Source organism: Bombyx mori, chromosome 20, assembly GCF_030269925.1.
Source record: "Bombyx mori chromosome 20, ASM3026992v2".
Lineage (NCBI taxonomy): Eukaryota > Metazoa > Arthropoda > Insecta > Lepidoptera > Bombycidae > Bombyx > Bombyx mori.
Window position 1 is genome coordinate 12,028,481 of NC_085126.1, and position 13,198 is coordinate 12,041,678.

General features: G+C 43.8%; 1 protein-coding gene across 5 annotated transcripts in view; it reads right to left on the reverse strand.

Moving 5' to 3' along the window:
- The window catches only part of LOC101742298 (protein 4.1 homolog), an 86,775-nt gene that overhangs the window by 3,545 nt on the left and 70,032 nt on the right, over positions 1-13,198 (reverse strand). For 3 of the 5 annotated variants that reach the window (XM_038018062.2, XM_062674420.1, XM_038018067.2), the window contains 8 exons: positions 12,460-12,556; positions 11,967-12,031; positions 4,504-11,466; positions 4,126-4,344; positions 3,387-3,485; positions 1,427-1,510; positions 456-554; positions 246-356 (listed from right to left, as the gene is read on the reverse strand). In XM_038018062.2, coding sequence (XP_037873990.1) covers positions 246-356; positions 456-554; positions 1,427-1,510; positions 3,387-3,485; positions 4,126-4,344; positions 4,504-11,466; positions 11,967-12,031; positions 12,460-12,556 — 7,737 coding nt within the window. The remainder of the gene's footprint in view (positions 1-245; positions 357-455; positions 555-1,426; positions 1,511-3,386; positions 3,486-4,125; positions 4,345-4,503; positions 11,467-11,966; positions 12,032-12,459; positions 12,557-13,198) is intronic. The other 2 variants (XM_062674418.1, XM_062674419.1) reach the window with 2 other exon arrangements.

Below are 13,198 nucleotides of genomic sequence, written 5' to 3' on the forward strand. Positions count from 1 at the left end.
ACGTCTGGTGTGGCAGGACGGTGCTATACGGAAATCGCTCTGAGGAAAGATTTGTGTGACTCAATTTCAGATGACGTGTCCTTCCTCGATCAACACGTGAGGAGAGTCGCATTCAGCGGCGGGCGGGGGCTGCCCGGCGCCCGCCAGCGACGATGACCAAGTTACTATCAATTATTTTATGATCGGTGCGTGACATGGCGTGACGGGGCGTGACGGGGCGTGACGGGTCGTGGCGTGACGCGTACCTGTATGGCCTCGGCGAGGGCTCGGTCGTGGTCGATGGGGTCGCCGTCGGATTGAATCGTGATCTTTTGTTCGACGCGCGTCTCGATGACGCCGTTACGTTCCGTCTTGTACTGTAATGTGAGATGAGAGCGGGTACAGTTACACGTACAATTATACTTGTTACTGATTTAATTACAAAAGTAAGTGAAGGACAGATGTGAAGTACTGACCGTGATGGTTTCGACGGTGCGCGTCTTCGAGCTGATCGTCTGTGAGGAGACGACCTCCCCAGCTGCGGCTTCATCGGTGGGCGGCGCGCTTGCCGTGCTCTGTTCACATAATGATTTGTCAGGAATGAAGAATCTTAATAACATTACACTTAACATCTGACCTATCATTGGGCCGCGAGCTGCGATAGTGCTCTGTCTCCTGCGACGGACGCCCAGGGGGCGGACCTTTATTCTTTATACCGAGGTATTACTAATAACATATTCCTTTGGGAAATTCTTTCCTACAATTTGTCGAATGTTAATTTTGGAAGCACTGCGTGCCTCCGCAGTGGGTGTATGACTCTGCTGCTGTCACGCGCTAACCTATTACAATGAGCTTATCTCTCTAGCTCTATTGTCTTCTGCGCTACTTGAAAAGCTTATAGGTTTCGGGAAGTAAGAACTTGGTAGTACGGTTTGGCGGACTGAGATTTCCTGGTAAGCCGTTCGAGGCAATTCTTAAATTAACAATATAAGGTGAGTCGTCGTCATAGTCGTCGTGGCCTAAAGGATAAGACGCCCGGTGCATTCCTATCTAGCGATACAACGGTGCTCGAATCTCGCAGGTGGGTACCAATTTTTCTAATGAAATACGTACTTAATCAATGTTCACGATTGACTTCAACGGTGAAGGATAATCGTGAAAATAAAAATCAAACCCACAAAATTATAATTTACGTAATTACTGGTGCTAGGACCTCTTGTGAGTCCGCACGGGTACGTACCACCACCCTGCCTATTTCTGCCGTGAAGCAGTAATGCGTTCGAAGGGTGGGGCAGCCATTATAACTATACTGAGACCTTAGAATTAATACCTCAAGGTGGGTGGCGGCATTTACATTGTAGATATCTATGGACTAAGCACCAGGTGGGCCGTGAGTTCGTCCACTCATCTAAGCAATAAAAAAGGGTTAAATCGTGTCGTGACGTACCGTGGCGGCGGCGCGCAGCGCGGCGCCGAGCGGGGCGGTTCCGGTGGCGGTGCTGCTGCTCGTCGTGCGGTACGAGCCCGGCTCCTGGCGTCGATAACAACACATCAACCAGCTTATTCATTTAATCATTTTTATCCTACCTAAGCTGATAGCCTTGAGAGGCTATTTCAGCGTAACCTTAACTAGGTGGGCTCACGGAGCTCAAACCTGATGACGTTACTAACACGAACCCTAGTAAGAGCCGTGCTTCGCAGAATCTACCGCGGGATCGGAAACGTGACCCACTGAGAAGATCCGGCGAGAAACTCAGTGGGCTGTGTCTGAGGGTTAATTTACTCGTCGAGCCCTTCGTCGAAAGCGACGGACGAGAACGGTGACCGGTGCTTGTGGTACCTAAAAGCGCCGTTAATGGATCGGGAGGATCCATAATGACGTGTTTAGGGTGACATCCACTGTTCGATCTACAGGATCTGATATGATTATATTGTTCCAAATCAAGGGATTTTACTACTCATTTTAACCCTTCAACTGTCGTGCAGTGTTTGTAGCTCACCGATGCCCTACGTCGCGTACAGTAACGTCAAGCACGAAAATCTATCGAAATCGTAATGTAAATGTATCGAGTCGTCGATACGAAACCGGAACATTACATTAGACGGTATTACTCGACAGCCAGCTAGCCTTCAAGATTTACGTTACCGCATGTCAAAACAATTTTCGTGTTCTCAATTATGAGTATAAGTTTCGATTTTCGAGAACATGACGATACGATTGCGAACCGAAAGTAAGTAAATTAATTATTATTACGGCCGGTAGGGGGCGCTGTTTAAATCCTATACATTTTTTCTCGATAGTGATACAAATAGTTTTTCGATAGCCATTTGTGCTCACCACTCTGAAGTAACAATGCCGTTTTCTGTCACTAAGGCACCCGAATATCTAGTAGACTCCGGGAAAGACCAATCCGAACGATACTAACAATAAATTTATTTTTAAAAGATCCAAAACACTAAAAAACAAGAGAAGACCAAGTTAATCAATCCAGGCGCATAGTAATAGAAATCGATATGATTACTTAAGTGCGCCGCGTAGGGCACCGGTGACCTACACGACAATCAAAGGGATAAACACCTGCCAAAAAACACGAAAAATCAGGACCGAATCATGAATTTTTATATTTAAAACTCACATAATTAATAACTTTAATGGATTTGTATAAGCACAAAACAATCTACATTACCTTTCTCGTATAAAATTGAGCCTGTTATACTAAAGAGATCAGACGATAATTTTCAAATCGTTTTTTTAGTTAATATTAACTACAAAAACGTTGGACACACTCATTCGCGGGACTGAAGTCGGATAACATTGTTGAGTAGGTGAGGCGCGCACATTGTCCGGCGGCCGTCCGGTCGGGTGAGACAGGACCCGTCACTAGGCTACCTAACAGTAAGATTAATCGCACATTGCTCTCAATCCGCATGCTGACGTCACAATTCTAAAGTCATGCAACACGCGATGCGATTGTGTGTGAACAGACATTACTCACCCTTTTAAACTTTGTGTGTGTGTGTAATTATAAAGAACTTTAAAGCCATTACTAAAAAAACATTTTTATGTATTTTATTGAGAGTTCTGAAAAATAAAGTTAATTTTTTATTATTTGTTGCTTAGATGGGTGGACGAGCTCACAGCCCACCTGGTGTTAAGTGGTTACTGGAGCCCAGAGACATTTTCAACGTAAATGCCGCTACCCACCTTGAGACATGAGGTCTAAGGTCTTAGTATAGTTACAACGACTGCCCCACCCTTCGAACCGAAACGCATTACTGCTTCAGAAATAGGCAGGGTGGTGGTACCTACCCGTGCGGACTCACAAGAGGTCCTGCCACCAGTAAAAAATAGTGGTATTACGAGAATCGCTCCTCGTGGGGCCGCTAGTGCGGCTGCGGACGCTCACCGTGACGTAGTAGTGTCCCTCGCCGGCGCCCTCGTCCAAGTCGATCGGCGTGCCAGAGTCGCCACTGCTCAGTGAACTGGCTGAGCCGCGTCTGGTCAGCTGTCCGCGGACAACACCCGAACTCGCAAGGTGGGACATGGCGTATGATCGTTACCCAGGGGTAAGGGAATACATGAGACCCGGAGGTTTTAAGGATCAGATTTGGTTGTAAACGCAAAGGGCGGTTTTAGGGTCCACAATGCATGACCGTGATTGGGTTATGTATGAGGCGGGGTGAGGGGATGAGGGTTCGTTCCGCGAGCCATGCGCGTCCGCCGAGGGAGGGTTAAGGGAAGAAAACAAAAAAACGAATTAGAATTCAATACATGCAATGGCAGCTTTTTAAATTATCGAATCATTTTTGTTAACACTAATAATTTTATTGGTTCTTTATCAAAATATTTTAGGTACATTACTCTGTATTTTACGATAAAATAACACGAATAATGAATAGTAATTGATTGTTTAAAAGGTTCAAAAATGCATCAGCAAGCCTCGCGGTAACCTCCTCATGAGAACATTTGAGGCATGCAAGCTCAAGGAGCGTCGGTACATGGCGTGTTGCTTTCCAAAGCTCTTAGCGCCGTTCAGTGTTCAAACAAAAAGCTGTCATCAATCAGGCGTTTTAACAAAAAAAATAAAAAGGCCTCATGCGTAATGATGAACCGAAGGGGACGAGGGGGGGCGGGCGTGTGTGTACCTGATCGCCGGTGGTGACCATCGTCTTAACTTGCTGAGTGAGCACTCGCTGCTCCTGTCGCGTGGCTGACGACGTGAGCGTGTGGGCCACCGTCTTCTCCTCGAGCTGCTGAGTCTTCGCCTTGGTGTCGAGGTCGTGGTGGGTGGTCGCCGTCCTCGTGGTGACCGCTCGCGCCGTCACGTACGGACTCTTGCCCTCCAGCGGCTCGAGGCTTTCCGCCTAGTTAAGGTTAGACCGGCATGCTTTTACTGTACACACGGAACTACGAGCGGAAGCTTGGTAAAAACAACAAATAATTATGCCACACTAAAAAATTAAAATAAAATAAAAGAGGGAGTGGCGTCTCGTTTGCCAGTTACTGGGGGTCAATGAACGCACCTTGTTCGTGTGAGTGGAGAAGGTGACCTCGCCGGTGCCCAGGTTCTCCACCTCCTGCTCCACGTTGTGCGTGACTCCCTCCTCGTTCTTGGTCAACAGTTGCTTCGTGGTCGTCTTCACGACGACCGGCGGCGTGGGAGTCTTCTTGGCGCGTTGGGAAACGGGGATCTTAGAGGATAAAGGAGTGTTGGAAGACACGTAGCCCTGGTGCCTGATGTGTTCGCTCGTCGTGTACTCTGTGAAGGTTTTGGGTTCGTCGCCTCTTTGTGGACTTTCGTCTTTACCGAACGTAGAAAATTTATGCGTGTTTACTGTTTGGATGTCAATGTTCGCCGGTAGGTCTTGCGTCTCCTTCTCTATCGTGTAGTTGCCGCTTTTATCTTCGAAATGTGATGGATCGATTTGAGAGTAATGAAGAATTAATTGTCCAGTTACAGGGTCCCTGACTGCAGTGCTAGGGTCAATGTCGCCAGTGTCTGGATCAATGTCACCATATTCTGTTTTAATTCTACCAGTTACTGGATCAATCTTGCCAGACAAGGTCATAGTTTGAGTGACTGTTGTCCTGGCTCCCTTGAGTCTGGGATCATCTGGATCTACATCAATGGTCTCTCCTGTTATTGGGTCAATAATCTGGTACAAATAGACCGTTTTAGTGGTAATGATCCTGCCTGTGGTCTCATCGATTGTACATTCTTTTGGATCGACTTCCTTCACCCTGCCCTTGTCATCTTTCTGTGTTATTACATATATTTTGACAATCACAATGCGACCGGTCTTTGGATCAACTTTACCCAATTTAGTATAAATTTCTCCGGAGCCAGGGTCAACTTGCGACGCAGAGTATAGAAGCTCATTGTTTTCATCTACTTCACCAGTAGCAGTATATATTTGTCCATTAACTGGATCGACTTTTATAAAAGATTTGTCAATGTCAGTTGTTCTAACAATATATCCCGTTCTGGGGTCCATTCGCCCGTAAATAGTGATGATATATCCAGTCATAGGGTCTACTTGGCCTGCAGTGTACAATATTTCACCAGTTTGAGGATCTTTGGGACCAGATATCCAAATCTGGTTGGTCTTCGGATCTACCTTGACGTTCTTCGGGTCATTAGAAACAATTTGTTTTCCGGAAACAGGATCGACTTTGTTACGAATAATTCTCAAGCATATCAATCGGCCAACATCTTTGTCTGGTTTACCAGATTTAGGGTTGACTTGTCCGGTTTTCAATAAGAACTGTCCTGTAACCGGGTCAACTTTCAAATCGTGACTTTCAAATTTGCCTGTCTTGGGGTCATTGTAAGTTACTGTTCCCTTTACCAAGTCAATTTGACCATATTTAGTGTCTATCTTATTGTTAACAGGATTCAGTTGCCCAGTGGTACTTTCTATTACAGAGTGTTTGCCGTCGATAATTCCTTTTTTGTTGTCAACTTTACCAACAAAAGTAGTAACTTCGACTACAGGATCAATATGAGTGCCAACAACAATCACCTGACCCAATTTAGGATCCACTTTTCCAGTCTTCGGGTCAGTAACTCCTCTTATAGTAATCTGACCATTGTTTTCATCAATTTCGACAGGTTTTGTATCCGAAGTGTCAGTTACAAATATGACACCATTTGAAGGGTCAATTACACCATATTTCGTAGAAATGTGTCCAGTTTCGGCATCTACCTTTCCTTTTGTGAGTTCTACTGTACCGTCATCTACACTAACTTTACCAGTCTTCGGGTCAATGGGGCCAGTTATAGTTGTGATCTCAACTACGGGATCGTCCTGTTTCGCGACGCTTAAAAGCATGCCCATGTTAGGATCGATCTTACCAGTCTTCGGATCAATTGCTCCAGAGTTGATAAAGATCTGCCCGGTTTCCGGCAAAATTATTCCATCTTTGTTCTGTTTTTGACCAGCACCGTCACTTAATACAATACAACCTTTGTTTGAATTGATAACACCATACTTGGTTTCAATTAAGCCATTCGGATCTAAAATACCTGTCAAATGTTCGACTTCCGCAGTATTCATATCAGGTTTCTTGGTCTTAGGATCAAGTTTAGTAAAGATGACCATGATTTTAACAATCTTTCGCTTGGGTGGTTCTGGAGGCGCCATAGTAGGTTTAACAGGTGATTTCGGCGTGGTTGGAGTTAAAGGTGCGGATTTCTGCGCATAACTGCTTACTATCGGCGACGATGTGCGAACTGGTGATTGCAGAGGAGAGGGTATTGTTTTCACAGGTGTGGGTATTTGTTTTACTGGTGAAATACTAACCCTCTGGGTTGCTGGAGCTATGACATTTAGTTTATCAACCACAGTGATTTGCTGAGCATATGTAGGCTCAATTCTGCCCGTCTTCGGATCTACCACAGAAGTCGTGACAATCAAGTTACCACTCTTGGGATCGATTTCAGCTTGTTTTAGTTCTTGTTTTCCGGTCAGAGGATCTTTGTAAAGTATTTGTCCAGATCGCGGATCAATAATACCAAAATCTGTGTGTATTTTTCCATCTTCAGCGCTAACGTATCCTTTAGAAGCATCCACAACGCCTGTACCCGCATCCACTGTCTTGGTGTAAGGGTCGTATTTGCTTGTGACAATAACGAGACGAACTTCACCTTTAGAAGCTGGTTTAGTATGTTGCACAACGGGCTTATTGACTACACTAAATTGCTGAATAAGGGTTGGATCCACTTTACCAGATTTTGGATCGACGACATTTGATGTGATAACCATGTAGCCAGTTGCAGGGTTAACTTGAGCCTTTTTAATTTCTTGCTTTCCTGTCCTTGGATCCGTAACTAAAACTTCTCCGGTGGCGGGATCAACTACTCCGAAGGCCGTTCGTATTTTACCATCCGGACTAACGGTTCCACTGACAGTGTCAACATGACCTTGACTTGGGTCAATCTTTCTGGTCCTTGGGTCATATTTAGTCGTTATTATAACTAAGTGAATCTCTCTCTCAACGGGTTTCGTTTCTTTTTCAACAACAGTAAGTTGTTGTGCTAGAGATGAATCGATCTTGCCTGTCTTTGGATCAACAACTCCAGAGGCCAATATGAGAGTGCCAGACTTGAATCCAATTGGTGATTCAGCAAATGCTTGTCTAGTTTCATGTTTCCCGGTTTTGGGATCTATGTATTCAATCTTTCCTGTTTTAGGGTCGATAATACCGTAATTCGTGTGAATTCGACCATCTGCAGCTACGACGCCTCTCGAAGTATCGACATGACCGTTAGGATGGTCAAGTTTCTTCTGTTTAGGATCGTACTTACTAGTTATAACAACGAGTTGTACTTCTCTTCCTGGTATAGGAGTAAATGTATCTTTTGGTTTTTCGATAACACTTATTTGTTGTCCTAAGCTAGGATCGACTAGACCTGTTTGGGGATCAACGACTCCAGACGTGAGCGACAGATTTCCAGTTTTAGGGTCAACTGTTGCTTTCTTGACATCTCTTCTTTTGGTAATAGGATCTATTAGAGTGACTTCCCCAGTGACTGGGTCGACTTCACAAAATTCTGTGTGTACCTTACCATCAGCACCAATTTTTCCAGGAAGGGTATCAACGTGTCCATTCGATAGATCTAGTTTCTTGTTCTTAAGGTCGTATTTCGATGTTACTACGACCAAATTGACATATCTTTCTTTAGGAGCGTCTTTATCAATAATGGTCAGCTGTTGACCCAAACCAGGATCGACTTTTCCTGTTCTGGGATCCACAACACCGGTACTTATGGTCAAGTGTCCTGTCTTTGAGTCGATGGTGGCTTGTTTCAATTCACGTTTGCCTGTTTTAGAGTCAACGTGTTCGATCTTGCCGGTCTTAGGATCTATGACCCCGAAGTTAGTATGTACTTGACCGTCAGAAGCTACAACACCCTTGGACGTTTCAATAAATCCATTAGGGTTATCTAATTTCTTTGTTTTGGGGTCATATTTACTCGTGATTACTACGAGTTGAACTTCTTTGCCAGGGATTGTGGCGAATGTGTCCTTAGGTTTTTCGACTACACTGATCTGTTGACCTAGTGTGGGGTCAACTTGTCCTGAAAGTGGATCGATTACTGAAGAGGTAAGAAGTAGATTGCCAGTCTTTGTATCAACACTAGCTTTTTTAATTTCTTGTTTGCCCGTAATAGAATCGGTTAGAATAATTTCTCCGTTATTCGGGTTTACTATTCCAAAGTCAGTGTGTACTTTATCATCAGGTGTAATTTTACCGGGTATAGTATCCACGTGGGCATCAGCCAAGTCTAGCTTCTTAGTCTTGGGGTCATATTTGGACGTTATAATGACCAAGTTAACGAATTTCTCGGGAATAGCTTTAGAATCCTTGTCAACAATAGCCAGTTGCTGGGCTAAAGACGAGTCAACCTTTCCTGATTTGGGATCTACGATACCCGAAGAAACTATGAGATGACCCGATTTAGGATCAGCAACTGCTTGTTTGATTTCCTGTTTGCCAGTTTTAGGGTCAATATACTCAATCTTTCCAGTTTTGGGATCGATCACTCCAAAGTTAGAGTGGACTCTACCGTCATTACCAATTATAGCTCGTGATGTTTCCAAATGTCCATTCGGATTGTCAAGTTTCTTGTATTTAGGGTCATATTTACTTGTAATAACGACGAGTTGAACTTGTCTTCCCGGTACTGTTGCAAATTTATCTCTGGGCGTGTCTACTACAGTAATCTGTTGTCCTAATGTAGGATCAACTTGTCCAGTCTGAGGGTCAACAACCCCAGTGGTCAGCAGCATATTACCAGTTTTGGGATCTACCGTGGCTTTCTTCACTTCTTGTTTGCCGGTAACTGGGTTTATAACGGTTATCTCACCCGATACCGGATCTACGACACCGAAATCAGTGTGAACCTTGTCATCAAAGTCGTATTTGCCTGGAACGCTATCGATATGTGCGTTTGTGATGTCTAACTTCTTGTTTTTGGGGTCATACTTGGACGTGATAATAACCAGATTAGCATATCTTTCAGGAATGCCTTTTGGCGCATCTTTATCGACGACATTAAATTGTTGAGCTAAAGAAGAGTCAGTTTTGCCTGTCTTAGGATCAATGACACCGGATGTAAGAAGAAAACTTCCTGTTCTAGGATCGACATTGGCTTGTCTGGAATCACGTTTGCCAGTTTTCGGATCAGTGTAATGAATTTTCCCGGTGTTCGGATCTAACACACCGAAGTTTGTGTACACTTTACCGTCTTTCTCGCTTATAATCCCCTGGGATGTCTCAACAAAGCCATTGGGATTATCTAGTTTCTTGTTCTTAGTATCATATTTCCCAGTAATAGCAACGACCTGCACTTCTTTCCCGGGTACTGGGCCAAAGGTATCTATAGGTTTATCAACGATGCTATATTGCTGTCCCAAATTTGTATCCAACTGTCCTGTTTTTGGATCTAAAACACCAGACAGCAAAAGGATATTTCCAGTCTTAGGGTCAACTTGGGCTTGTTTAATTTCTTCTCTGCCCGTTTTGGGATCAGTGACCTGAATCTCTCCAGTTCTAGGATCAATTATGCCATATTCAGTATAAATCTTACCATCAGATCCACTCAGAACTCCCTTAACGGAATCAACGTGAGCGAATGTTGGATCTAGCTTCTTGTTCTTTATGTCATATTTGCTCGTAACAACAACCAGTCGCACTTCTCTGTTTGCTTTAGTTGCGTCCTTTTCGACGATGCTGAACTGTTGACCTAGTGAAGAATCCACTTTACCAGATTTCGGATCAACAACGCCGGTCGTAACCAGAAGGTTTCCTGTTTTTTGATCGACGTAGGCTTGTTTGGGTTCTTGTTTGCCTGTCTTCGGGTCAATGTAGTCTATCTTTCCCGTTCGTGGGTCGATCAGACCGTAATTAGAACTTACAGTACCGTCGGGCCCAACTACTGCTCTAGACACATCAACGTGTCCGTGAGAAGCATCCAATTTCTTATGTTTGCCGTCATATTTCCCAGTTATTACAACCAAATCTACATCACGACCAGGCTTATTGCCAACATTATCCAAAGATTTTTCCACGAAACAATATTGTTGAGCCAATGTGGGATCAATTTTACCAGTTTTCGGGTCGACTACAGCAGACGTAAATAATATATGGCCAGATTTTGAATCCACGTGACCGTTTTTCGTTTCTTGTTTGCCTGTCGCGGGATCCGTGTAATTAACTTGTCCAGACTTTGTATTGATTAATTCTTTGTCAGTCTGTATCTTGCCGTTAGACTTGTTTAGCATTCCTTTGGTAATAAGGATGGTTCCGTTGGCATCATCTAGTTTCTTTGACTTCGGGTTATATTTACCAGTAATTATGACAACTTGTACCTCATTGTCTGGTTTGGGAGCCACGACCGGCAGCGGCGTTGGTACTTCATGGTGCATTCTCTCGGAGTCCAACAAAGCTAATGTGGGATCGATTAAATTCTTAGCTTGCTCCTTCAAAGCTGCTGATTGTACATAGTCCAACCCAGGCGTTTTCAATTTGCTAGGATCTTCAGGAGTTTTTCGTTTTTCAGCGCTTTCGGCAACTTTTTTGTCTTCACCTGGTGCGTAATTGAATGCGAGTCCGGCTTTTCTTGTAGTCGGACTTTGAGCCTCATCACCAGCCCTTTGTTTTCCATCAGATATTGGTTCTTTTTCGTAACTGAACCCTCCTTGAATGAAGGGCTTAGTGCGCGAGGGGCTTTTCTCTGTGTCCGTGTACTCGTAAGGCTTAGTAAAGCTCGGTTTCTCGTCCTTACTCGGACTTTTATCCAGAGAACTATCCAAGTTGGAGCTGTCGGCGGAAGTGTCAAGTGCGGCCACTTTGATTTTAGGTTCTTTCTCCTTTTTGTCCTTTGTTTTCGGCGACTTGTCCGGTTTAGGCGATTTGTCACGTTTCGGCGACTTTTCTTTAGGCGACTTATCTTTACGGCTGCCGAATAAGCCGAATCCTCCCTTTGGACAGGAATTAGGAGAAGGAAAGGAGAAAAAATTCAAATTAAAAAATAAATAAAATAAAGAACAGAAATAAATAAAGATTGCATTGTTCAGGGATTTCAAAATGAAATTCCCGTCTCCGAAACAACGTAACAGAGCGAAATGAATCATAAAGTTTGCATGTTCTATCGCTTGCTGTCCATGCGCTGCTCTATCGCTTGCATTTACATATTTACAACGGGCTCTGTGACGACCAGTCGCACTGCGGCCCTCCAGCAGACTCTCCGCCCAACTCATAGCAAGAGAAGAGTCTGTCTGGCGGTTGTCTCCAACATGAATACTCAACACAATCTAACAACTGGCCCGATTTCAGTTCAACTGGTCGCCACAACGCGTCGATGTGGATTCGACAACTAATTTCTACAGTGAGAGATCACAAACTCGCCAGTGTGTTCACTACCATTCCTGCGTGTTCTTTTACGTGTTCAAAGTCATAGACATAGGCATGTGAATTTTACCTTGGACTTCTTCGGAGACTGTTCGAAGTTGTTCATCGCTCCGGGGTCGCTGGTCGTGTCGGTGCCTGTGAGACGAATGGGAGGAACGTTTGTTACATAGGGGTGTTACATAGTTACATAGCAGGGGTGAGCAACAAATGGACCAATTTAAATAAAAAAAATTTTTTGGCGTGACACACATAGTTTAACTCTTATTAATAATTTACGAAACTTTATTTATAACAAATATAAAACTAAATAAAAATGTAAAGATTTCATATACAAATATTAATTTTAAAAACAAACATGAAAAAAACGAATTGATGGGAGAAAGTCGACAAAATGAATTTAATTTTAGAAAAGCTAGGCGTGTTGCTCTTCTTTGCTGTATAGTATGATCTCAAAGATACTCTATACGTAAATGTTCTGTTTATTGCCATTGTCAGCAGACAAACGGGCATGCTAACACTACACCGTCAAACATTGCCGTTAGTGCCGGAGTAATAAAACCCACCATTCTCAGCAGGTCTTCTCTGCTCGACCGGTTGTTTCTCATCCTTCCTCTCGACAGGGCCAGTGGGCATCACCTTCACGGCTCCCGGTGGGGGCTTCTGAAGAAATCGACGCAAAAACGTGAGATATTGGACATTGACGGATCACAGAGTGTTCTGCGTGGCGCAGACGTAAGTAGCACATCATAAAATTATCAAAATCTAAATCTAACACGATTCATTAGTCTACTTTGTTTCGTGCAGGAAAAACGCTATGGAACTTTAACGAATGTTAATTGAATGATTCATGATCTAGTATGTTCGATGCAAAATGAATCTTGTTTAGTGTTATTCTTATTATGGTTAGTATTGATTTTATTATCGACATTAATTGTAAGGATATTGATACTCAATACACATTTAAGACACAAGTAATACGCGTTTACAAAAGTCATTCAATTTGAATATACAGGAAGTCCGTCAAAGTTTGGATATAAAGTATGCGGTATCCCGAGGTTCGGTGTGATTAGTACTGATTTTTCTATCGACAATTGTAAGGATATTGATCGTTATCAATACACATTTAGAACACAAGGACTACACGTTTACAAAAGTCATTCAATTTGAATATACACATTAGGAAGTCCGTCAAAGTTTGTGGGTATCCCGAGGTTCTGTGGTCACCTTGTGGATCAGGCCGAGTGGGTGGAGTGAGTCGGCGTGGTAGTCGCCCTCGACCGAGCTGGCGGAGGAGGCGGTCCC